Genomic DNA, 26,731 nt, shown 5'->3' with positions numbered 1-26,731 from the left:
CACAAGAACCCTCAAATCTTTGTACTTCCCTTTTTTCTTTAGTGGAAACACTTTTCCACATCCACAAGGTCCTTCATAGTTCTAGTCCCCGTAAACAATGCTACCTTTAAGTCCTGATTTGTTACTGTTAAGGAACTTCACACTTGAGGTAGTCTCATAAGACCCCCTAATCTCTTCAAACTCCACGCCTGCTTATAGCACCTGACTTATAAATAAGAGATGCGCTGAGGGGGGTAGCTGTTCATTATGTTTTCAACACTCGCATACATGCACAAGGACCTGAAAGCAAGAACAAACTTACTGCAGTTTTTATATATGCTGGATATATAAGTACTCTTTGGAAAACAGGGACATGACAAAAACTTGCAAGTACTCTACCTTGTTTAGTCCAAGGTAAACTTGGAAATCCCTCTCCAGAGAAACGATCGCCTCTGTATGCAGTCTCTTTCCACAGAACCCATTCAGTAAGCAACTTTGAAAAAAGCTTTGTTTGCACTGTATCAGTATGGAGGGCTTACCCATAACACACATTTTAAAACCTTAATTGAATTTCTTACCATGGATTACAGCCCTATACACACAAAAGATTCTGCCACAAGTATTACAAAAATAAGCTGTAACAACAAATACCTTTATACAGGTACCAAAGGTATTCACAGGGGAAGATTCGACCATTTTTGAGTTATTTTCAATCACACTAATTATAGCTCTTACATTTCATATATGTACACTTAAATCTTTTTAGCCAGTTGTCTTTACCACAAAAGCGAACCAGTCATGATTAAATGAGTTCTAAGTACCAGCATGCTGTATCAGTGAATCTTCCTGTTACACTTCCTAACAAAAATCATTAAGACATATATAGGAGTTACTTTTTAAACACTGTCTTGAAAGGGAGAGATTAGGTTAATTTGGCTTTACATTCAGTAGCCATTCTCCACATTTTTGTTCTGTTTAGTTTCCTAGGGGATGACAGAAAAAGATTGTTTGGGATTTTAATGTAGTTTGGGGAAATAAATACTGGAGATTTTTCAATGAGGTTTGTTTCAAGTTCAGCCAGATCATAGGAAGGCAATAACACCTTTGTAGTAATTCCAAATCAAGCACCACTGATTTTAAAATAATGAAATGCACAGCAATTACAATAAAAAAAAAAAACAACAAACCACCACCACCCCCCTAACCTTTTTTCCCTCCTCAGGAGAAAGTAAAAAGAAAAGAAAACAAACCAGAAAATGACAGTAGCATGAAAGCCAACTGATACTCTTTAGTCATATTAGGACTTCAACGAAAAGTTTTAGCTTTTTTTTTTTTTTTTTAAATGTGGGGTGTTTTATTTTTCCAACTTTATGTCTGTAATTGCAAAACTAAGGGAATACTGTATCACTAACAGTACCTCAGTGTAATTCAACAGAGAACATAGTAAATCGTTAATTATGTCTTCTGCATATTAGCAATATGCAAATATTCATAATACCACAGCATTTCACTCAACACCTACCTTCAATTCGCACTGACAGAAAGATTCAGTAAATCAAAGACAAAGTTAATATCCTTCTGCTACACATGCTCAGCTTTGGTTTACTACATACAATACACAAGATTTAATGTAACTTTGGTTGTTTTGAATACATTTAAAAAAGCTGAAACTGGGGCCAAACGAATCTTATTAACACCACAAAAAAAATAAATCACTTATTTCCATTGAACAGTACAAGTGTTCATCTTTTAAAATTACTAACTTCTCTTGGACTGTTGAAGACTACTCCTTCTCCCAGTCTATTAACATGTGATGCGCAAAGGACTGCTTTCAGATCACAGTAAATGAAATTTCCCACTGTGTTAACAGCCTGGGGAAGGAAAGGTACAGTAGGATAATGTTCCTTCCACTTACAAAACTACAAATAATTCATTTTCTTTCATTGTTACTGTATACATCCATGCTTCAGGTCATTCTCCAACTACTAAATCCAGATGGACCAGGGAGAACTCCAGAATGTCTTTCCTACCTTAAAAACAATTCCAACACACAAATAAACAAATACGCTCCCTATATAGAGCCTCATCCTCCAGATGTTTTCATATATGCATAACTCCACTACATGTAGCTCCACTGATGCAGAAAGAATTACTGATTGTAGCAGAACAGAACAGAATTGCAAGAGTGTGTAAGATGAGTTATCTTTGGACAGGTGAACAGGAAGTAAGAGGACACCTCTGTGTCCTGAAAAGTAGCACAGAATACCAGCTTACCGGCCTTGCACATGTATTTAATTCTTAGATTACTGTACTTTCAAGTACAATCAGATAGAATGAAGATCAGTGTGCTAACAAAAGATGCACATTTTTATATTATACCTACACAATTATATGATATTATCAGTGGTCTATACAGCCTCTGTATTAATCCAAAGAAGGATAAAAAAAAACAATGGAATTTTAAGACCACTCAGGTACCATAAACACATTTGTGTTGTTTAACTAGTATTTCCTAAAAGCTACTTACAGATATTTTCTTTAACTACTGTAACAAGTAAAAATAGTGCAGCAATAAGTATGTCTGTACATCACAAACTGTTAACGTTATATAGAACAAAGCAGCACTGATTTAAAGCTCCAAGTTCTCCACTTAAATACTTCACTTTATAACTTGATACGAAGACCAAATACAGTACTTATAAAACAGAAAACACACTTCCAAATTCAGGCAGTAACTGGAATTTTTTAAACTGCAACTGTTACCACTTTTTATTAAATAGAAAACCCAAGCCTTTCCTTTTTCTAGGAAGCGGGGATAGAAAATAAGATCAGTTAAAAAATACTGGGGATATTTTATATATATTACTGTCTATAATACCCTGCAAAACACAGGAGGCTGACTTGACTGAACATTCTTCTCGAAGTTCCTGCCAAGAAAGGCTCTAGCAAGTGCTACCTTTGATTATCATTGTTCTACACAGCAGCTAAATATAAAGCAGCTTTTTTCATTTCTTATGGGGTTTAGTCTACGAAATATATAACTACACAGTATAGCACTACGATACACAAAGTTATTTAAAAAAAAAAAAGTCTCTAAACCAGCTAATATTTATTGTTAAAAAAATCCAGACTACTATCTTGTGTTATAAAATGTTGCAGTATGTCTAGATTAAAAGAAACACTAGTTTTAAAAAAAAGAAAAATAAGTGTAATTTCTGTGTTTATAAGAAAAATGACTGTACCTGTAAAAATAAGAAAATTAATAGGTGTTGCAATGCCTAAATTATTGCTTCCAATGAAACTTGCACTTTGGTTTCACTGCAGTCTTCCAAGCACGTTACAAGGCACATTTAGTGTAACACTCTCATCACCTTAGTGATAATGGCTAAATTTATAAGAAATTAGTAATTGTTTAAATAAAGGTTAATTAAAGATAACTCACCACCATCCCTCTCTCTAACTCTGTGAGTATGCACACTTTTTGCTTTACTGTGCCCTGTGTTGTCACCATATTTGTTTTCAGGGCTATCAGAGCGCCGCAACATTTTATTTGGTGGCGAAGGATCTGTGGTGTCTCGCATCTTGTCATGACGGTGATCACCGCCACCAGGGTGGCTCTTGGATGAGTACTTAAGAGCCTGTAATAGATCACAAGAGAATAGGCATTTACATTAGATGTGAAGTTACAGAACTGATGTTGAAATCTTATTTCTAAATTTTACATCTCTTTCCAAAACACCTTTTAAAGTTAATTAATTTTCATTTCCTGTTTAAAAAAATCTGCATTAGTCTTTCTGATTTTAATTACCTACATTAAAGCAACAAGTTCTGTAATTAGAACTCAAATCATTGTCTCCCACTATTACATCCAACATAACACTTGCTGTTAAGAAAATCCTAGTTCCTCTATCTTTTCACTGGTGGACTACAGCCTTTCAGCAGTAAATGGGCCACAGTACTTCTGAAATTTTGGGAGAAGCACAAGTCTCCATTTAGTATTAAGAACATAAAGTTACACTGAATCAGTCCTTCATAATGTAGTCAAGGCCACTAGGTTTCACCATTACCTTGAACTTCTGCAACGCTTGTTCAGTGCTAGCAACCTGGTAACAGTTGTAATAAAAACCTCTAGAATTCTGGGAGCCCCAAACATGTAATTTTATGATTAATTTTCAAGTATTTACCAAAAATTACATGTTCCACCTCACTTTAATCTGCTTGATTTTTGCAGTGCCAGCTTCCGAGTGGCAAGTGTTTACATTTACATGAACTGTCACTGACAGCTGCCTTGGACTGTCAGATTACTCTTCACAGTGATACAAATACACAAAAATGTAATAAAACACTTCAGTTCTGTGCCCTAAGGAGAGCAATACCACAATATATGGCATTCCCCAGATTCACACACTGAGAACCGTTTGGGGTTTTTTTTTTTTCAGTAGACATAGCAAAGGAATAGAGGATCCACCTTACAGAAACTGAGGTTATTGTCAGCAGCTTAAGGATTTGATGGTTTCTGAACATGCCTAGCAGCTGGCAACTGCAGAAATTAAGCTTTACTGGCAACCCCTGTTATTCAGGGTATAAACCCATGCCCTGCTCAGGTTACAGTCCACAGCAGCAGTTTTGGGGAGAAGAAAGGACTTGGGGAGGGGGGTGGGGGAAGAACAAGATGCCTTTTGTTTTTAAAAGGGAGAAACTCACCTCCCCCTGGATCTCCACTCCACTGCAAGTCACCCCGGCTCGCTCTCCCGCCCCTCGTACCGTACCCTCCCCGACTCGTAGGCCCAAGCCCTAGTCGGGTCGCACTAGGCCTCTCCTCCTCGCCCCAGCTTCGTAGGCCTCACAGGAGCGCCGGAGCACCGTTCTCTCCGCGCGCGGCCGCCGCCCCCCGCCCCCCCCCCGGTTCCCCCGGGCCCGAAACGGCGCCGAGAGACGGGACCGAGGCGTCTGTTGCCCCGCGGCCTGCGGCGGCGGCCGAAGCCTCCGCTGGAGTAGCTCCCCCCCCCTTCTCCTCCCCTGCTCCTCCTCCTGGGCCTAGCGGCCGGCGCTTGAGGTACCTGGTAGGGCTGCGAGTCCCCCCTGCGGTCGTGACAGCTAAAGAGAAAGCGAGAGAAAGAGAGACGTTAGCGAACAACCGTTACCGGCCGCCGGGGAAGGGGGCCCAAACATGGCGGAGGGGAGGGGGAGACCCCCGCGGGGCCAGGGGCCAGAAGAGGAGGAAGGGATTTACCCATCACTGAGTCTCTGCTGTTTCCTCGCATACATTACCATCAATGCCCGGCCTGTGTGTGTGAGTGTGAGGGGACCAGGAGGGGACGGCCGCGGCCGGGCCACAGGCGCCGAGGGGGGAGGAGGGGGAGGCAGCGCTCCGCCTCGCCGCCGACCGGGGGCAGGGAGGGGGGAAGGGAGGGAGGGGGCGGCTCAGGCAGGTCGGCTGGGAGCAGCGCTCACGGGCCCATCTCCTCCGCGCACAGCGAGAGGGGAGACGCCAGGAACTCGGCCCCACGCGCGCTGAGACACTCCGGGAGCACGGACTCCGCCGCCGTCGCCGCCACCGCCGCTGCTGCTGCTGCCGCGGCCGCCTCCTCCCCCCGCTGCGCCCGCCGCCGCCGCCGCTCCTCCAACTACATCCGGGAAACTCGGGCGACGCCGCGCTCGGTTAACGTCGGCTCTTTTCGGCTCTTTCCGACATGCTCCGTCCCCTCTGTCCCCTTTGCTCTCGGGCGACTCTGCCTTCGGGAAACATCGGCTGCCTTCGCCGAGCCCAACGCCCTTCAGTCTCTCCCTTCGGCAAACATCGGCTCGTTCCGTAACTCTCCTCCCTCCCTCCCCCTCCCACCGGCCGGCCCGCCTCGTCCTCCTCTCCCGAACGCTACCTGTCTTCGGAAAACATCGGTTATTTCCGTAGCGATGTTTTCAGGCTCCCGTCAGGGCGGTGCCGCGCTCGGAAACGCTCGGGTATTTCCGTGACCCCTCACCCGGCGGCTCCGAGGCACTCACTGCCGGTCGGAGCAGCCGTTGGCCGGGCGCGCCTGGCTGATTGGCCGAGGGGGGCCCCCACCGCCCAGGGGCCGCGCCGCGCCTCGCCTCGCTCCCCTGCGCGGGCGGGCCGGGCCGAGCGGGAGCAGGGCCGCCGCGGGGCAGGCCAAGCCGCTTTCTGGTGGGAGCCGACAGGGCGGGAACGCCAGGCAGGTGGGGGCAACAGGGGGAATTGCGAGAGAAGCGGCGGGGCGGGGGGAAGCGGCGCCCGGCCGGGAGATAGGAAAGGGAAGGTCTCCTCTTACCTACCCCCTCCTCCCCTTCCGCCCTGGGACTTGATGTATAGGCAGGAGCCATTTTGTGTACGGATCGTCTTCTGCGAGGAAGCGCTCGGCGGTGAAGAGGTTGCTAAAATGTCCCTGGGGAGGCGGCGGCCGCGGGGCCAGGCCCTGCCCCCGGCCCCTGAAGAAGCGCCGCCAGGCAGCTGCAGCCCCGGTCGCTGAGGGAGCGAGGCGCTGGCGGCGGAACGGCCCGGGCGCGGTGAAATCGCCGCCGGGGGGGGGGGGGCGGCGGTGGGTGAGGGGCGCTAACGGCCGCCTCCGGCGACCGAGCGGCTCGTCCGCGTCTCGACACACGCGTGACATTGTCATCGCGGCGCCCGTGAGCGGCCAGCAGCGCCCCATGGACTGGCTTCGGGTGCCCCGCGCTCTCCCGGCGAGGTGGATGCTGGCGCTCGGCTGGCGAGGAGGATTCCCGTCGGCAGAGGCCGGGGGTGCTGCCGGCGGTGACAGCTGAGCCTTCTCTCGGGGAAAGGGTCGTTTCGTTATTTCTGACCGAACCCTCGAAATCTGAGGTACAAAGCGTCATCAATTCAGAATGGTATTAGGATATCATAAAACATAATAGAAGTATGTTGATACCAGCGTTGAGCATAGGCATGAGGGTATCATAGGAGAGAGGAGCTTTCAGTAAAGGTATAGCGTGGGTGCCCAGTTTTGTCCTGCCCCTTCCTGAAAAGGGATGTGGCATAACTCTGAACTAGCACGTTAACCTTAAACTGAGCAGCATTCCCTGCGGCTCTGTCTGCTAGCATAGCATTGGTCATGCTGACTCTCTTACAGAATTTTTCTTTCTTTTTTTTTTGTTGTGTTTGGCGTTTGTTTGGGGGTTTTGGGTTTTTTTTTTTAGAGCGCAGAAGACTGCTGCTGAGAGAGGACTTCAGGGAGCAGTGGCAGAGCCCAGAGAGGGGAGTGGAGGATGACTCAGCAGGGAGCCGTTCTTCAGGGTTACAATAATGAACTAGTGAAATGCATTGAAGACTTATGTATGCAAAAAGAAGAGCTGAACAAACAAATCCAGGAAGCGAAAGAAGAAAAAAAAAGACTCCAGCATCAAATCCAAGTCCTGAGCAAACAACTGCAGTGTGTATGTGAAAACCTGGCTCAAAAGGTAGCTTCACGGAATGAGCTTGATAAAATTCTTGCTGAAACTGAAGCTGCTTACGTGAAGATTTTGGATAGTTCTAGAACTTTACTTAATGTCCTGAAGAAAGAAGTGGGAAGCCTAAAGCATACACCAGAACTGAAAACCAATGTAACTTGAAACGGTCAAATGTTTGGAATCCACAGTGCTATAATTCCAGTAGGTGAGAAACGTGGTTAGCCACAAAAACTTACAAGCACAGTATAAGCAGAGAGGGATTTTCTTTCAACGTTTCTGTATGTTGTATTACTATTTTTAAATGCACCAGAAAATAGATGAAATAAAGTTGCTGTTTTGTTATTAAAAAAAAAGTTAATTACTTAAACACTATACTATACTGCAAATAAGGTAGTTGAGGCAGATGTGAGACTGTCAATTTTGACATGGTGATGCTTCAAGGCTATTCTGAGGACAGGAGAAAAATGATGTATTTTATTGGTCAGCTTCAGATGGCTGCCAGTAAATTCCTGTTTAATTGAAAACTAGTGGATGCAAGTAGAGTAGATTCTACTACTTTTCACTTTACAGGTGCTTAGGCTTTACTGTCAGGGGCCAAATAGAAACTATTTAGCCTTCTCTAGGAGTTTAGAGTTCTGTCTCTGTGATGCATGCACAAAGACGGCTCCTGTTTACAATCATCTCTTACTTAAGTGGAATAATAGAGGGATAAGGTGAGAAAACATGACTAATGCAGGGCGTGGAGGCTTAAACTGTAGGACTGGTTCATGCATCTTCTGAAGCTATACTCCAAAGCCTTGTTTAGAAAGGAGGCAAACTGTAGTGAAAGACAGGTTTTGGTGCAACTGTGTGCGTACCATGTGAAGGGCACAGCACTGCAAGCAGCTATACTACGTGAGCTTGGACCAACTCATCCACTTTATGGGTAAGGAAAAGGTGAGCGTATTTCAGTAGTGCCTGGAAGTCCTGAAAAAACTACTAGGGTCCAGCCAAATACTACATTAAATACAAGGCCAAAGAAGATTAACTTAACTAAAAGCCAATAACAAACTTCTGTAAACTATTTATAGTGCTCTTCAGCTCTATACAGATCTATTAAGTGATTATAATAAGATTGTAAAGAGTAGTGAACAACAACAGGGAATGGTGAGAAGTAGCTTGCAGCTGTCAGGCATTCTTACAGATGAAGTTAAAATAGAACCTCATTTAGAGATCATGGAGGAGGTAACAGCATGGCAGAAATCTCAGTTTAATCCTGTTTCCTATTTCTAGTAGTTACTGTAACTGTGTGTACATACAGACACATTTTGTTCTGCTTATTCATGTGTTACAGCAGTAACTTCGTTTCTAAGCTGTATCTTGTAGTCAGATCTTCATTCTATACCAATTAACTAAACTGAAAGATGTGCAATTGTAATCTTACTTTGTAACTGTGTGTCTCAGGTGCAAGTATAAAGGGTATGTAGATATGAATAGTTTCAGTAATAGCTCTTCACCAATAATAAGAAGCAGATTTTATGTTCTTCCAGTTGCCATGCTACATCAGGGATTAGCGTGACTGAGCTAATCAGCAATTTAATTGTATAGCATTTCTGCTGCCTTCTCTCAAGTAATGCTGAGGTGATAAAATTAGATAATCTCAAGGGTACAGCTATTGTTGTAGTACTGTGGTATTCAGGACACCTTGTTTATATTGAAGTGAAAAACAAAAAAATTGCTATTTTTTAGTAGCAAAAAAGTGATTTATTTGACTGGATGTTTCTTGACATTCTCTCTTCCCTTAGTCTGGTAGTAGTCATTAATTTACATCAAAATAGGAAGACTCAGGAAAAGGTATTAAAAAACAAAGTCCTTGATCTTTACTCTTTAGGGTTTTTTTTAGTTGCATATGTAAACTGCTGCTTATTATTTCAAGAGAACTTTAAATTGTCTGTGAAAAAAATTGTATCAGCTCATTTACAGAGAACAGTACAGTTAATTTCTTTTTTTAAATTACAGGTTTGTTTGTCTTAGAATAAGCATATATTATAAATAATGCCTCATATTTCTCTACTGAGGTTGTTAAAACTGAAGAAGTTTTAAGGGAAGCTTTGTAAGCCTTTAAAGAAGTCTATTTCATGACCATTATTATGTGTAAGTGTAGCTTTTACAGGGTCAAAACTAAAACACTGGGGATGTTTGAATTTTAGATGTTACAGAACTCGGGGGAAAATGTAACTGTTGGCTAGTATTTACATACGCTGGGGCCTCCCAGCTTTCAACTGTAATGTTGAAATCTTGTTAGAAACACATTCAGTAATCCCAATCTGTAAAATGTCTGTTTAAATTCAGATTCACAAATGGAAAGCAATATTATCTCTAGGGCTTGCCTATTTGTAGAATAACTCCCAGGTGTGGCAGTTATTGTGAGGTAAGTGCACCTGCAGAGTTGTTACTCAAAAATAACTCTTACCATTATATTCTGTATTGACCCAAATGAACCTACTGTGTCCTTTATTGAAGTGATAAACCTTTTTCACTGCTTTTTCAGGTAGTATAAGTTTTGACATAAAAAGCTTTTCTTAAAAAGCTTCAGTTTGTTTAGAATAGAAGATACGGAAACTAAACTAATGCACAGTATTGCTACAATAGAAATCATAATTTGCAGATTATAGCAGCTTTGTGGGGCTGGCCTGTAACAGAAAGTTTGCCTGAAATAAGGCAGGTTATAAGGCTTAATTTTTTATGTTGATTTGGTGTAACTGTCTGGACTAGATCCAGTTATGTACTCGAGTGCTTACAGTCTAGGATATTTAATGACAAAAGTTAGTTTAGTGCCTAAAGTGCTGTGTCGAATATCTTGTCGTTCCTTTGGTATGTGAGGAGACACAGTTTTTGAAACTCCTACCTGTGCTTGATTCAAAGCTCCAGTGAAATGCATCTAGAGTACTGTTCTGATTTCCTGAATTTTTGGAGTGGCACCTGTACCTTGTTTCCAAATAACAGAACATAACTGGAAGAGAGATGATGATTCCCAGCTTTTATAGTAATACTTCTTAAATATGTACCTAGCATATACAACTGTAGTCGTCAACGGGCTTTTCAAATCCTTTAAGTGTTGACTCCTGCCAAGTAAACTAAGTTTACTATGTACGCTAGAGTTTGGTGGTTACCAGAGAAACAGCTGGGGGTGGTATTTTGAAGTAATTTTCAGTGTGGAGGTGATTATACAAACCACTGGTTGAAGTCCCATACACAAGTAGTCACCCACAATCTGTAACTGCCTGCAGAGATGATTACCTTTCAATTGAGATACCTCCCCACATGCAGTTTCTGCTAATCACCTTACAGGGCTGGAGGTGAGTGGATTGGGGTGCGCCCTAATTTTGGGGGTGAAAAGTAAAGAGGTAGTATGGATGTGGAGTCCTGATTCGGGGAAACTGGAACATGAGTGGAGGATTGATAAGAGAGGTGGACTTCCTCTTAATTTCTGTCTGCTTTAAGTGTGCTTGTACTGAGCTACTGCCTACAGTTCCTGCTACCCAATAAATCAAATTTTAGAAATCATCTGAGGGTCACCTGAAGTTTGGCCACTGCCCCTGCTCCACTTTTTAAGTCCACTGACAAGCTACAGAGGCAACCTACATTTTATGTAGTTTTATATTACGTATATATTTTTATACTACATATACTAAAAAATATGTAGCTTTATATATATATATAGAGAGAGAGAGAGAGAAAGAACAATACATTGCTTCCTCTTTCTGCCTTTTATTCCTTTCTGGACACACACTGGCATGCTCAGCTGCACAGTGGCCAGTTCCAGCAGGAAGACATGGAGTCTGAGCCACCTGTTTGCTGGGTAAGTGTACTACCAGGCTCACGCAGGATGCGTACTGTTGTTCCCTACCCTGGTAGCTCATCTATGAACTACTTGGGTTTTGTAAAGAACCCTAAGTTCTGTCAGTGTATTAGACGTACTCTGCCTGTATGTCAGATTGACTTGGAGAATATAGGCAGAGGGATGGCAATTTTTTGGCTCTTGGTGAATGTAAAAGATTTGTTCCCTCAGCCTAGGAAGTCTGCAGAGTAGGAAGATTCGGCATCTTCAAACACCCTAAGAATTGTCCATTCAAACAACGAAGCAAGCTATAATCTAAACCCAGATGACTGGGGTCTTGGATTTCAATTTCAGAATCAAGGATCTCAATTCCATCTAGCTCTTGTGTGTGTCTTACTCCGAATGGGTTAACTGGGTTAAGCTAAATGGAACAAGGTGCTCTTAATTCTGGAACAAGATCATTCAGAAAATTGTTAGCAAAAGGGTCAAATGTCTACACAAATTCGTTGTGTAGATGAGTCCTGCGCAGAAGACCAATATCTTATTCCTTAGATGATTTTGCTTGTTAAAAGTTTGAGCTAAAAATGTAGCTTGCAGCAGTTGCTGAAATTATCCTTAACTATTAGTAGATCCTGGGCTTTGGGGTTTTTTATGTAAGAACTAGATAAAACAGTTCATTATTTTAATAATTTTTTTCCTCTTCAGTAGCGAGTGAAGAAGAATCGATAGATTTTTTTTTTACTGTGGATTTGTTTGTGTTGGGTTTTTTTTCTTAACGGATAGATTTATAGATAGTTTTCCTAAAATCAGAATGGTCATTTACCTTTGTTTTTTCTGTATGTCTGTGTTTTTAAATATAGATACACATAATCTTTTTTTTCCCCTCTGTTGGTGGAAAGGCAGATTAACCTTTGGTTTAGTTTGTGCACTGATGGCTTTGTCAGTGTCTATTGTGTTGCTGGGATGGGTGGGAGAGGGGCAGTCAGGCACTGCGGCCACTTCTCAGGTGACTGTTCTATGCTTGTTTTAAATTGGGAGTACGGTTTTTGTTCATTGCCCCTTAACTGCTTTATAAATCTGTTTTTAATTTCAGTTGCCCCAAGGTAGTCCTTGATAGTTGTCTTCCTCAACTGGTTTTCAGATGAAGTTTAGTTCAATATCTAGCTGTAAAAAACAGATGTGTGCAAGGTGACATAACTTACTTCCATGTTAGCTGTTAATAAAGCATGATGGAGAGGTTCAGGCTTGTAGAAAAGGGAGCTATATGTTATTTGGTCATTCATAGATTTAGCTTATACTGCAGGGGTCCTCAAACTTTTAGCAGGGGGCCGGTGCGCGGATGCAGTGGCAGGCAGTCATCTGTGGCTGTTTGGTTTGCCCCCCAACTGCCGTTGGGGGGGTTCTGAAAATACCGGGGGCCGGATTGAGGACCCTGGGGGGCTGTATCTGGCCCGCGGGCCATAGTTTGAGGACCCCTGGCTTATAGGATTTGTGTGAAAAGTAGTTCAGTGTGGTAGTTTGATTTTACAATGACATGATGTTAGAAGTGGACCTAATAAAACACGTTCATTTTGTAGTGGTTTCAAAAGTAGTTTCACAAGGTCTTGTGGGGTGGAACAATTTGCATATTTTTTTTTTTAATTTGTACAAGACTAGACTGTCCATATGCAGCAGTAACCACTACAGTAAATTAGTAAATTTTAGTACCAACTTGGATATCTTATTTAGCAGTGGCATTGAAAATAATTGGTGTTAAATCTTTGCATTTTGATCATAGCAAGCAGTGGGCTTGCTACGTCATTCAAAGCTGGTAGTATTTGTAAGTCAGTTCAAAGTAAACATCATAAATGGGAAGATGTTACTCTTGGAATAGGATTTCTCTGCACTGGAGGAAAATGGAGAAAACTGGAGTCAGAGATCATGTTCAAGAAAAAGCATTTGAGAGAAGTCGTTACCAGCCTCCTTCTGGAGGTGGGATTGATCATGATTCCAAAGTATGATACTGAATACACTGGTTATGGAGCATTTTAACGTTAACTCTTCAGAGCTGCTATTTTTTCAGCTTTGTATGCGTAGGTTCTCATGCTCCAGTGAGAGCTCTTGTAAATGATCTTGAGGTTTTTCATTCATATGTGTTATATGGGAACACTAAAATATTTCCATCATAGTACACGACAGATCTGTAACTTAACATTACTTTTTTAAACCACTTAGTGTAGTTGATTTAGTTGATCCATCTGAATATGAGGAAGAACTTCTGTACTTTGAAGGTGACAGAGCAGTGGAGCAGGCTGCCCAGAGAAGCTGTGGGGTCTCCTCTGGAGACATTCAAAACCTGCCTGTACACGATTCTGTGCAACCTGCTCTAGGTGAACCTGCTTTAGCAGGGGGTTGGACTAGATGATCTCCAGAGGTCACTTCCAACCCTGACCATTCTGTGATTCTGTAAACACAGTAAAAAAAATAGCAAATTTTTCTGAGTGCTTTTGAATCACCCTATCTATTCGGAAGTAGATAAAATTACTATTTGTAGTACTCTCTTTTTGTTGTTATATCATTATTAACAAGTTGATACAACTTAGAGACCCATTCTGACCAGGCATGCATCTGTCTTGGTTCCAGAGACAAAATCCTCTTCATATTCTGCAAGCTTTTTATTTTTTTAAAGCATCTTTCCTTACAAAGTAAGAACACTTGAAGTTGAAAATTGGCCTGACAGTTAGACATTTTTTTTTTAAATATAGTTAGTATTGAGGTCTGAATCATATTCTGTGAGGTGTTTGAAAACAAAAATCCTAGCAGTAATTCTTATGCTTAGGCAGTTGTTCAATAACAGAAATCCTAATAGAGACTTATGCTGCTTATTGTCCAATAGTAAGTGGAGTTACTTGCTGTAATTGACAAACCCAAGGTATTTATCATTAAACACTTGTACCTCCTCAGGAATTGTTGCTAGTGTGAAGGGGCGCATGGGGCAAAAGAGGAGCTGCCTTTTTAGTAGAGACTACCCATCTGTGAAAAGAGAGGAGCATCGTTGTTAGTCTGGCTCATGGTAAAGAGTTGTGAGACAATTTAAACTGAGTGGTTATAATGGTCATAGTTCACTGTTGCAAGGTCCACTGAAGCAAGCTGAAAAAAAGAAAATGCTGTCCATGTTGTCAGTGACAAGTAATGTGATACCTGATTGCAACCAGACTATCTTTAAATGCAGGAACTCGGGTATAGCTGGAAGCAGTGTAGCTGCTGCAGTACTGGGCTCAGCAAGGGTTAATTTGCCCTGCCAAAGAGCAATCAACCATGTGGACGCACTTATGAAATTTTGTGCACTCAAGAGTCATGAAAAGTGTAACCTGTTTCTGTTCTGGAAACTCAAGGAATGTTAACTGTGTTTTAGTGACATGCAGCTTTAGATATGACTCCACAAGAAGGATATTTATTTAAAATCCCATTCCCTCTAGGGGCTTTTCGCTGAAGCCTAAAGCGTTCTTGCTTTAGATTCAAATTGTTCCAAGTTCAAAAATACAGATGCGCAAGTTCCACTGAAACCCACAAGCATGTAAGTGGTTTGTATTCACTGCATAGTACACCAAGCTCCTGGACAAATGCTGTCTAATCCTTCAGTCAAGTTGCAAGTTTCGTGGCTCCTCTTAGTAGTTCAAATGATTTGCAACAAGTGTTGCTTGTTCCATTAGGAACGTACTTTCAGTTTTTCGTTTGTTTGTTTTTTAATGAAGTATTCCATTGAGGCCTCCCCTGGCACTCTGCCATACACATTCCTGTTGTGCATGTGACTATATGGGTCTTTGGGAATGTCAGAAAGAAATTACCTCTACAGCAGCAATTTAACTCAAACAGGGTTTGCTTTTATGCCATGCTGCTTTTGTTTTTTAACAGTTTTAAAATGCTGAGTATATACATATATATATTTATATAGGATATATATAAACAAGTGCTTCCAATCAACAGATCACAAAGTACCTTACAGAGAATGTTAGTGTCTTTATCCCGCTGGATAGACCGTGAGACTCGGTAGTTATCTGCCCCAAATCTGGTACAGATCTGGGAATGGAGGCCTTACTTTTTCAGCCTCAGCTGAATGCTCTGACTTGGACTGCTTCCCAGGGATTCATGTCCTGTTTGGTGTCTGACATGAACCAACTGGATTATGTATTCTCAACCTGTGTGCTGGGGGAAGGGCTTGGTATAACTGACTAGATGCATACTTTTTTGCTGTCACTCACTTCACGTTGCATGCAGCGTCATGATGTTTAAAATTATTACTCATTTCTCCATGGATACACCCCTCACAATAAAGTATCTCAGCTCCAAAGCAGCTACTCTTACTTTCCAGACCTGCTCTCTCCAAGTCCCTACTCACAGGCGTTTGGGAGCTGACTGTAGGAGATGTCAGAAGAGCAGAACTTTTAATTATAGTTGCTAAATAATTACCTTTCACAAGGATAACCTTGTTCGGATAGCTTATCTTTACAGACTTTGCTGGTTTGTCTCGTTTTTCTCAGGCTTCTTACTACCTTATGCTAGTCTATGTAAGACCACCAGGTATTTGTACCAACACCCTTTAAGAGTTTTCTAGACATCGAGGCTCCTTGGTGTTTAAACACAGTGGAGGATCTGAATTCCAGTCAATCTGTAACAGCATATAGGACACGTAACAGCATTCCAGCTGCATGTAACAGCAACAGGCTATGTGGCATCCATATTCCACCACAGCTCATTTTGGGTTAATGGAATTGAAGTAGCATGGCAAGTCAGGAACTGTGGTGATAGGGATGAATACGGCTCTTTATAATTATAGAGAAAAGAAGCTGAATTCAGATTAAAACCTATTTTAATCTAGGGCAGGTGGCAGCTGGTAGCAGTATTACTTTATTTCATGTATCACAATAAATGCATATATGTACACAGCAAAAAAATATAAAAATATGTTCTTGGTAGAATCCTGTCCTAATATTTCAGTACTGTCTGCTATTAGAAAGGACGGTTGAAATAGGCTGGTCATTGACAACTTGTTTTAGGTTGTGTACGCTCTGCTTTCAGCAGCCCCCACAGGCTTGCTACTGTATAAACTCTCATTTGTAGCCCTATCCTCTTCCTGCTGCAACAGCTTTTGTTGCCCCTATTTCCTAGCCCCTTGCTTACCATGGTTCTAGTTACCCCAAGATACTGACCAGAAACACGCTGCTGTTATGCCACGTGGTGGATCGGAGATACTTTCAGTATCATACTATCGTCCAGACATGGTCTGGCACACTTGGAAAAATTCTTTGCGAAGTTAAACAGATTTCATTCAGATTGATAGTGCCACAAAAGTTATGATTGGGTGAGGTAAGAGTATTATATAATAGTAAAACAACAGATGCCTGATCTGAGAGGAGTTTCATCCTATGAAAAACCCATCCTAAAAATACTTGTAGGTTGAAGTGATGGGTGGATGGAATGTGACATTCCTGATATGCTGTGGAGGTTAAGGAACAGAAATTTATTATGTTTATCAATGAGACTGTCCTTATTCTAGCAAATGCAAACTTTGTTTATAGTCTTCTGCAAATAAAGAAAGTCTGTATGGGATGGTGTACTTTAATTAATATTAAGGCTATGTGCAGTGATGTGAGTTTGTTTCAGAAAGTATTGCACTGTGTTTGAGAAAACTCAAACTCACTATAACCTGAAATTAAAAAGAGGAAAAAGGAATATTAATGCTGGAGCTTGCAGATCAGTGATCTCATTGAGGAAGCTGTTACAGGTCAGCTATATAGTTCTTCAAAGCTCTGAATATGACCTATATTGCAAAATAATAAACACGTGCTAAGATAGAGTGGAGTATGCTCACAGTAAGGCTACTTGTAAAAAGTTAGGTCAAGACATCATATGTATTCAGCAGTTTTCTTTGTAATCCTGCTCTATTTTACAAACTAATATATTCCCCAGTAAGGTTCACTAGAGAAAACATTCCAGATGCCTTCATCTGCAGAGAGGAAGGAGAGACAATTAAAAGTCTGCATGCTGTGAAATCTCTGGGTAACAACAGTGTCTGCACAGACTTTTAAAATGTTATAAGGCACAACTGGTTTTCCTGCTGTCCAGGATGACTGAATGCAAACATAGTTTTTGAAAGAGGACAGTGTCTCAGTTATTTTCACACTGGCTAAAATTCTGGTGGTTTGCAAAAAGCTTTCTATTTTTATTTACTGATAGCAAGGTCTTGGTGACAAACTGGCTCCTCCAGACCAGACAAATTCTATTTTCTTTTATTAGCATGCATCATTTTGTGCCTAACAAAGAAAGGGCAGGCTTCTGATAATGTAGTGAAAAAACCTGGGGCAGAGCAGTGTCTGGTACTGGCCTCCATCAAAGAGAAGGAAAAGCACAAAAGGACAAAATTGTCGGCCTTGGTCTGCATTGAGCAGGGTTGCGTGCAAAATTAGCAAGTAAGAGGGCTTTTTCCTCCCCCCCCCCCCCCCCCTTTTTTTTTTTAATTTGCTCCCTCCTACATCATTACTGGGCTGAGCAGGGAAAGAATTTTCTTTCTGTTTAATGGTATGAATAATAATAAATGGGATAACTTGCTCTAAGAAAAGCCAATTCCATGTGGGAGGCAGCTAAAGCTGCCTCATGGGAGCTTTACTTTTTTCTTCAGGAAAAAAATTTCATCATGCAAATTCTGAAAGCCAGCAGCCATTGAAGGGAAAGGAGAAACAACAAAATGCTGTGTTTGGTTGTCATTGCGGACCAATTACCCTTCCAGTAGCTGCACTCTTGTGTGCAGTTTCTTGGTTGCAAGTACTGCTTGTCCAAAACACAGATTTTTAGTCTCAGACTAGTTAATTTTAAAATCATTTTTTTATTTTAGGTGAGCTTAATGAAGCAGTGCACATTGGTGCTTATATCGGTATGAAATTTGTCTATAACTTAGTTAAAAGTCCTTTTCACTGGCTTAGTATGCCATGTATTATTACATTATGTATGATTACACTGGTGTAGCTAGAGTGAAGCTTTGTTCTCAGACATAAAGATGACCTTTTAACTTAGATTATGATGGTACATACATTATAGTTTCAGGTGTTGGTGAAGTCAGCAGCAACCAAACACAACAAAGTATAACTTGACTTCTATAGATTTAAGTTAGAACTTCCCATATTGCCTTGCATGAACATTTTTGATTTAAGTAACTTCTGTATTTGGTTGTTTGGTGGGAAAGCACAGCCAAAGAGGTATTGAAGATCATTTGTTTTGGCTAACAGTACATTTCCTGGATAATCTCATCCAGGAGAGATTTTAGGTGTGGTACCTGTTCAGAGCCAGGACACTCAGAGCACAGCCCAGCCTCCATTTCCCAAGCTAGTCATTCCCACAGCACACGAACAAGCCAGTCTGTTTTGTAAGGACCATGGGACAAGGTGCCATCTTGTGAATGCTGGGAAAGAGTACGTAATTAAATAAATTAAGGCAGTGAGTGCTGTACAGAAACATCCAAGGAAGGCTCAGACTGAGGCTGTCAGAAGGACTTGGGAGTCTTTGTTTCTACTCTGTATGAAGTTTAAGTAAAAGTAAATATATGTGTATGCGTGCATGCTGCTCAAGCTACTTGGTGCTACATTGGGATTCTGTTACATTGGGATTCTATTACATTGGGAAGTTATGATTTAATTTGTAGTTAAAATGATATCGTTAGCGTGAGCAAAGCCCCTAAAACCAAAGTAGTTGTGCAGTGCTACTGAATTTCAAAGTGTTGAATTTCTACGTCTGTAACTTTTGATCCTAGTGCTGTGTCCTGTATGGTAGCAAAGAAGGTAACAAAACTAATTTTAAAATTCTGGAACTAGTTTTGAGATAATATGAAGAATTTAATAAGTTCCCAAGAGGATTTTATGCCACGAGGCTTACTGAAAGTTAGTGGGTCTTGTGCTTTGCTTGCTAATGCTCTGGACTTTTTAAGATTCAAGATTCTTGGTGCATTTCTCAAAGGCCTGGCTCCTGAAATAAAGGCATTTTCTTTGTTCTTCTTCCCCTCCTTTACAAGAAACAGAAATATAACTTCAAAGGTTGAAAACACAAAAGCAAGTAACATGAAAGGCTCAGAAATGCAAATATAAATAATTCTAGATATTTTTCATGACTTAACAATTTCCCACTTTGTGCTTGGTCTGATGTATGTCTTTTTGAAAGCTAGAAGCTGGCCATGGTCAAAGTCCTATTGAAAATTTCACCCCATGTTATACTTCAATCAAATAAGATGCAATTATGATTGCTTTAAGAAAGGCAGTCTTATAATCCATGGTTGTAGGTGCTGTAATACACAATTTGCTGTCTTTATATGAATATTTAAATTCTTCTCTTACTATCTTTAACAAGTTCACCCACCTTTCTGCAGTCACTATGTGTTACTCAGGTGTATCAGGGAAGCTCCTTTAAGTCCAACTTTAATGTGATCTGCAGGTGTCATGGAGCAAGGTCTGGTTTGGAGACAAGCTCTGGAGCTTCCAGGCTAGCAGAAGCTGGAAAGCCCCACCAGGTGGCAGGGGAAGGGAAGGCTGCTGACTCCTGGGAGAGAGCACATCCAGCAGTGGTACATGGTCTCCCTTCTGCCAGAAGAAATATCAGCCTGGCATGATACTTGGCAAAACCAGGAACATTAGAGGAACAAGCAGTTTCAGGGCTGAAAGAAGGTCTAGGACAGGGGTCCTCAAACTACGGCCCGTGGACCAGATATGGCCCCCAGGGTCCTCAATCCGGCCCCAGGTATTTTCAGAACCCCTCCGCCGGGGGTTGGGGGGCAAACCAAGCCTGCCACTGCATCCGCGCACCGGCCCCCTGGTTAAAAAGTTTGAGGTCCCCTGGTCTAGGAAATCTCCTAATATCACAGTATATTTAGCTCATGGAAATGAATACAGGAAAGGTAAATGAGAAAATTACTGAAGAGAAGGGTTTTCAAATATTTGCAGAGCTTGCTTTGGAGTCTGAAAGGCCAAAAATATGATCACAACATCTAGCTTGGAGACTGAAGATGGGATTAAGAAATGGAATAATTTATCGAACTGGGGCTAAAGATAGAAGTAAGTATGCTGTATAAAGGGCAGGATGAAGACATTTTAGTAAAACTGACGCTGAAAAAGAGAGGATAAGCTGCTGAGAACATCCAGAGGAATTTTCCTGAGAGGAGAGCATTACAAGAACTGCCAGAATTGTCTGATTTTTCAAATGTTTTTTATTAAAGCATATAAATTTAGTATCTAAGATGAAGAATAATTTATCACAATAGAAATAATTAAATCCTCAGAAAAATGAAGATGAATTTTGATGCCATTCCACAATTATTCTCGACAAACGCTTTTAATTTGGTCCAAAGAATAGCAAGGAGGCTTTGTGGGTATCATAATAAGTGATCTAGACCTGAATGATGTGTTTCACTCATCACAGAGAAGTGGCAATAAGAGGGAACATGACAAAAATATAAAAAACAATGAGTAGGGCTGCACATAATTTTGGCTTTCATATTTTTGTAATAAATGTCATGGTAGTTTGTGGTTTGCTTAAAGCTTCAGCTTCCAGATTTGCATAGTAAATAAGAATCTAAAATTTCATTACGGAATAAACAAGTTTCTAGTTATCATGATTGCAAGACTACTTAAATAGAGAGCAAGAAAAAGAACCAAAATACATTTTTTAAGAGACAAATTCTTGGAGTTTTAACTCAAAGACTGAAATCTACCTTCTTTACTCTAAAAAAAAAATATCCAAAGTCATAAAGCTAAGGCTTGATCCTGCCATTAGAGCTCAGGTTGGTATTTGTAGTGCATTCATTACTCAGACATTGCAAAGCTGTGTATCCCATTCTTCTCTTTCTGTAGATACGTTCTCTTAGAGCCTTGAAAACAACATGCCTCTGCTCTCTCTGTTTTACTTGCTTTTTCCTTCAGCAGATGCTGACGAGCGCAGCGTCTGATTTCAGCTGTGATCTGGAATAACTCCAGGGGCGTGTACGAAGCCATCCCGCTTCTTCCTTGCGAAGAGGCTGGTGGCGGGGAGGAGGGTCAGGACTATTGTTCTCCCTCCCTGGTCCCTCCTGCAGCAGCAGCCAGCATTGTTCCTTTTTATTTACTTTCCTCTCTCTGTAAACCAGCAGGGCTCACAGCAGAGGGATGCAGCTCTCCTCATTAGAATAATCAGGCTGATTTATGAGAGAACACACAGAGAAGGAGCACGCTCCTTCTGCAGCGTTCGCCACCCAGGCTGGGCACCCACCCGGCTCTGATCGCAGTGCTGTGCTGGGCCTCCCCGCTGGCTCATGCTCCCACCCCCCGCTACCCAGGTGGGCTGGTGGGCCCCTACTCTTCAACCTTTGCATCTCAGTGAAAATGTACAGATACATGCAATAAACACTTCTTTTCTTCACATGGTATTCTGCAGAAGTTGTGTGTTTCAAGTTAATACTGAAAGTTTGAAAGTCTAATTAAAGTAATAGAGGAAAGGGGAAAATCCCATGTTGGACCCTTCCTTAGCATTAGCTAAGTGGAAATTTTGGCTTACAAAACACTTGAGCAGGTTCGCTGTGTCACTGAACAGTGAGAGCTGCTACAGCTTTGTTCCTCTTCTGCACTGTGGAAGTTTTGTGTTACCTTTAGGAAAGGCTTATGTATGAGGAGTTCAGAAATTTTCTTCTTTCAGGGAAAATGTGAAGATCCTTTGTTTTATTGTATTTCCTTGGTATCGTCATGACAAAATATAGCATGTAACTGAAAAGTTTTACTGGAACTCTGGACGACCCATTTAAAATGCACATAGATATATTTACAAACATATGTAAGCTTTTAAGAATGCATTATACAGGCAAACAAACAAAAAAGTCATTGGCAATTCTGCTTGTGTTTCTGCCAGGCAACAGAATCAAACACCAAACTTGACAAGGTTGCCTCCTGCCTGCACTTTGCAGTGTGATGTTTGTGGTCACCTTTATGAAAGGAACCATACCCATCACTTGTGTTTGCTAACAGGATGGCATTTGTAGAGCCTGAAAGGCAATTAAATGATTTTGTCAATCACCCCCTGAGTCTATAAGAATATTTTTTGTTGAGGAGCAGATCGACTGTGCAGAGTTTCAAGAGCAGTTATTCATATTCAGTAGCCCTCCACATTGCAGACTCTGTGAAAAGCGCAATGAAACCAAGGAGCTCACTGTATAACTAAGCTGGAGCAGTGAAAGCAATAAAAGAATTAAGTATATATTACAAATTGACAGAAAAAAATCTTACTGTAATTGCCTGTAACAAGATGCCTCATACCACCCATAGGAAAAAGCAAATTGGCATCCAACATTTTCTGCCACCCTGACATTGTCTCAAGTGCTCTCAAGATATGCTTGGTTGGAACATTTTCCTCTGTCTTTCACATATGCGGAGAAGAGGAGCAAGACCCAGTTTCACCCATCCCGTTCCTTCATGCAACGCCTCGGTGTATTTTTGGCTTAGCAGATTGGCAATTCTGACTGGCACGAAGTTGATCCATGTGGAAATCTACCCTTCTTTTACAAAGCTGCATTCCAGAAACTGTGCAAGAACACTCCCCTTCATTTTGTGAGGTGGGAGGGAGGTGGGGAGGGCAACCCCTGAGACCTGGCCACTGCACTTTGTAGCCAGAAGGAAAGCTTTGGTGCTTGCTGATACCTGATTATTTTGTTCACCAAGAAACAGAAAGCATCTAAAAACTTATCCAAACCACAACTGTGTTGTTCAGAAGTCAGTGTTTCAATACACAACCTAATTTTTCTGCCTTGACACAGTGATTTCACTGATGGACATGGGGCATTCCCACAGGAAGAGCTCCATATTAGCGCTGCTGTGTGCAAGGGCAATCTGTGGGGAAGAGACATGGCTATAAAATGGAGAAATGGTTAAAACACTACACAGTGTGCCTCTCTCCTAAACAATCATACTGTACTTGCTTTTCCTCTTCTCAAAATTGCTGCCTTGGGGAGGTAAAGAATTACCATTGCCATAAACTGTAATCAAGATCAGATGTGCAAAGGGAAAGGCCTTGCTCAAATATCAAAGGGGTCTTAAACCGCCAAAATGGAGCGAGGGAGAGAAAACCCAAGGGAACTGGAGATGCAGTTTATGACTGACCTTCATTTTAACTGGGAAATGCATACTCTTGAATGGCAATGCTCCATGAATGTTTTGTTTTGTTTCAGCTCATTGGGAATCTTCACTGCAGCAGTATTGATCTAAGCTCCCTAACAATGAGCTGGGGATGAGGAATCACATATGCATTCCAGAAACATTTTTCTGAGCTGAACTCGTCTCAGCAGTGACAGTGCCCAGCTTTGTTGTCCCCTCTGCCATGGTGCTGCCTTCTGGGGCTCCCTTCTTTGCGTCATCGTTGGCCTAAATCACTCCACATTTTCTGCATTCTCATAACCCAGTTGTCTGGATTTGGGAGAAAAACAAGATAACTCTTCAAGAGGATTTTTGCTGCCACAGGAGTAGTTGATGTCTGGATGAGGTCTCAGTCATTCAAAGGCCAAGCATTACAAGAAAAACAGACATATTAAATCTTTGCAGTTAAATATAAAACCATGGCATCACAGTGCCTCATCCTCCCAGTGCTGCCTCCCTTTTTGCATTTCACGGGGTAACATTTGGCTGGGGACACTCTATATAGTCTTCAAAAAAGTGTAAATTAAAATCTAGTTCCAAACTTACCTTTGTAATGGACCCAAAATGCTTATTGAACTTTGGGGAAATTCAGAGCTACATTTCCATCTGTATTTCATGGCTCAATTCCAGCCATAGTTTAAATCAAAATGCTTAGCTGCTGTCAGTTGAAGTACCGTGTTCCCCTGGCTTCCTATCAGATATGCTATATTAAAGCAAATGCTCATTTTTATCACCTCAGAATTATGTTCTGAATTCTTTTTAAATTCAAATTAAACACTTTGATGAAATTCTGCCTTATATTTAACATGAACTGCAAGGAGCAACAGTGCTTAGCAGGTAACAATGAAAAGAATGGATTGTCAGGAAAGCCTGAAGAAACCTCTCACCAAGACAGTAGCTATTTGTAAAATACACTTGTCTCATAACCAGAAAAAAATAATCTGTCATAAAAGTCACAACTCCTTCACAGTTTCCCCTCTCAGCTTCCTCTGTGAACAGCTGTCAATATACAAATGAAACTAACTTAAAAAACCACCCAGATAGGCTTGCTGTGTGATGCAAAACACTTTTTCAGGTTGAAAACCCTTTGGAGTTAATTGGATGGGAGTATTCAGGTTATTTTTCATCATTGCAACATGTTGTTTTGCAACACAAAATATGTCCATTTACAGTAAATACAGAAATGTCTGCAACAAATTAACTTCAGAGTTTTGGAAACACAGATGGTATTTCTTACACTTTCCCAAAGGGCTACATTTGCTCTAGAGAAAGCAGAGATTTTAGCTATTTTGTTATTTTTAGGAGTTTGTTCATCCCCCAGCATTTCTACTTGACTAAGAAGAGATAAGATCTGATTTACAGTTTATCTGCTGTCAAGCAAGGAGATTAAACAATTTATTTTGTCACTTGCAATATGTTTCTGCTGCCTCCAGCGTTTAATTTTACAGCACTGAACATTTGTAAAGGAAGTCGTGAAGATTATGGGCTCCGAAAGGGAAGTCTCAGCAGTTGATACGTTCTGGAGAGGAAAATATACGTATGGGTGATGAGACGTAAGAACGAACAGAACAACTGCAATTTGTCCCTAGCGTCCCATCCTGCCAGAGCCCCTTCCCTGGCCGCCGGGAGTGGCACGATGCTCCCGCTGCCACCCAGGGTGCTCCCAAATTTTCAGGCAAAGGATCGGGCCCTCAGCCACAGGATTTCCGCAAACTGCAGACCCTTTCCCGCACCTCTTCTGGGTTTGGGGTTTTTTTAAGCTTTACCATTTCAAACTACTGAGATGGAGCTCACCCTCCGGAAGCGCTGAAGAGAGAATGGGAAATGGAATGGGACCAATCTTTTCTTAAATAGTTAACAGATGGATGAATAAGCATATGCAACATTTCATAGCAACCTTGGCTTGAGGTTATGTTCGTGAGTGTCTTAAACATTTTTGGAATTTCCACCCCTCATTATGTTGCAAGACATTTAATTAGGGCACTGAGTGTGAGCAGAATTGCTGCGTCCTTTACACAGAATGAGTAGCTGAGGCGTACAGCTTACAGGAGGGCTTGTGCGTCCCACCTAATTATAGGCACCTAAGTGAGGGCTTACAGAGAAGCCAGCTTGTCTTTGCTTCCCTCTAGAGTCGATGGACAGATCTAGCACCTCCAAAGAGTGATCCAGCACACACAGCTCTCAAAACAAACCAGGCAGTTAACCTCACACACAGGGGAGGGGAGAAACAAAAAAAGATTCAGACTTTGGGGGGCAATAAAATAAACATATTTTTTGTATATCCGTAATTGTGATGCTTAACTCATTCAAACGACACTGCAAGGTAAAAATGTCTACTCTTTCATTTATCATATTAAAACAATCACATGATGGCTTTAAGACGTTACTTGCTAGTAACTGCCTGCTAAGAAGTGAAAGAAATATTTTTGTGGCAGAACTGCATTGCTTCACTGGCAAAACCTGCAAATGAACCCAGGGAGGTATTCAGGAATTCAGAAACCTCTCAAGCTATGTATTCTTGCTGAAAGTAGACCAAGTTCTGCTCTCCTGAATTACACATTTCATTTAACAATGTTTATAATAAGAAAATTATTACTTTGAAGCAAGTAGGCGGGCAGAGTAGCAATCTATGCAAACTGCTCTTGCCTGGCAGAGCAGCATTGCTTCCCTCTGCTGCCCTGCAGATTCCTTTGCTGTCTGGGATTCCTCTGGCCTTCCTGATTTGACACTTTCCTTGCTGTTTCTGGGATCAGAGCAAACACATTTTAAATGTTCATCTTTTGCAGCTCAGTTCCCATAGTACTTTGTATGCCTTTAGGATCACCCATGGCTGTAATCCTTAAGCTGTTCAGCAGCTCAATGAAATTGGTCGCTGCTTCATAAGGACTTTTAAAAGGCCTGATGGATGCCAACCTGCATGTGCAGGCACCTAAAATCCTTTCACAATCTGGTCCTTGCTTTGGCCACTTGCTGCTTCACTCCTCCACCTGACTGATGACAGTGAAGAAGCAGGTTCAAATCACGTTTTAAATCTGTAGACAGCCTGTCTGCAGTATCTTGTGTGCATTGCTCAAAGGATGCTCATAGATCCAGCATTTTTTTGCATTTGAGATTTTTCTACCTGTTATATTTTGTCCTTTCTTGTTCTGTCCTTAGATAAATTTGTTATTTTTTCCACTGAACAAATAAAAAGGACAACTTGGCTAACAGTGTCGTCCTCAGTGACACATTCTCTGGCTTCCTCAAGGAGCTGCATGGCAACCCTCAAATCCTTATCAACACTAAGTCAGGGGATGCAATGCAGTAATCTAGGTAGATAGGAGAGAGAACAAGCTAT

General features: G+C 41.6%; 2 protein-coding genes across 15 annotated transcripts in view; one reads left to right on the top strand and one right to left on the bottom strand.

Moving 5' to 3' along the window:
- Window positions 1–5,994, bottom strand: part of WAC (WW domain containing adaptor with coiled-coil) — a 63,551-nt gene extending 57,557 nt beyond the window's left edge. For 3 of the 4 annotated variants that reach the window (XM_013296452.3, XM_005233895.4, XM_055806641.1), the window contains exons 1-3: window positions 5,213–5,347; window positions 5,040–5,076; window positions 3,422–3,617 (exon numbers count right to left, since the gene is read on the bottom strand). In XM_013296452.3, the coding sequence (XP_013151906.2) occupies window positions 3,422–3,617; window positions 5,040–5,076; window positions 5,213–5,253 (274 nt within the window). In that variant the 5' untranslated portion in view covers window positions 5,254–5,347. Of the gene's footprint in view, window positions 1–3,421; window positions 3,618–5,039; window positions 5,077–5,212; window positions 5,348–5,858 lie in introns of those variants that run through there. The other variant, XM_055806640.1, reaches the window with a different exon arrangement.
- Window positions 5,161–25,773, top strand: LOC101920525 (microtubule nucleation factor SSNA1). Of its 11 annotated transcripts, none has more exons than XR_008747562.1 (4): window positions 6,033–6,174; window positions 7,150–7,606; window positions 22,531–22,817; window positions 23,430–25,773. XR_008747562.1 is itself a non-coding variant. In XM_055806645.1 (3 exons), the coding sequence occupies exon 2, from the start codon at window positions 7,219–7,221 to the stop codon at window positions 7,561–7,563; it is 345 nt and encodes a 114-aa protein (XP_055662620.1). In that variant the 5' UTR covers window positions 6,033–6,174; window positions 7,150–7,218; the 3' UTR covers window positions 7,564–7,606; window positions 23,430–25,773. The 11 variants fall into 11 exon arrangements, 9 of the variants coding, with proteins under 9 accessions (XP_055662623.1, XP_055662619.1, XP_055662620.1 ...); XR_008747561.1 differs by lacking the exon at window positions 22,531–22,817 and adding an exon at window positions 9,733–9,811; XM_055806645.1 differs by lacking the exon at window positions 22,531–22,817.
- Window positions 25,774–26,731: the final 958 nt, after the last annotated feature.

Source organism: Falco peregrinus, chromosome 5 (genome assembly GCF_023634155.1).
Source record: "Falco peregrinus isolate bFalPer1 chromosome 5, bFalPer1.pri, whole genome shotgun sequence".
In the NCBI taxonomy this organism is placed as follows: domain Eukaryota; kingdom Metazoa; phylum Chordata; class Aves; order Falconiformes; family Falconidae; genus Falco; species Falco peregrinus.
Note: the sequence above shows the minus strand (reverse complement) of the source record. Positions and strands in the feature narration are given on the sequence as shown.

Excerpts from the sequence above, each read along its gene's own strand:
- LOC101920525 (XM_055806645.1), top strand. The coding sequence starts at position 7,219 with ATGACTCAGCAGGGAGCCGTTCTTCAGGGTTACAATAATGAACTAGTG.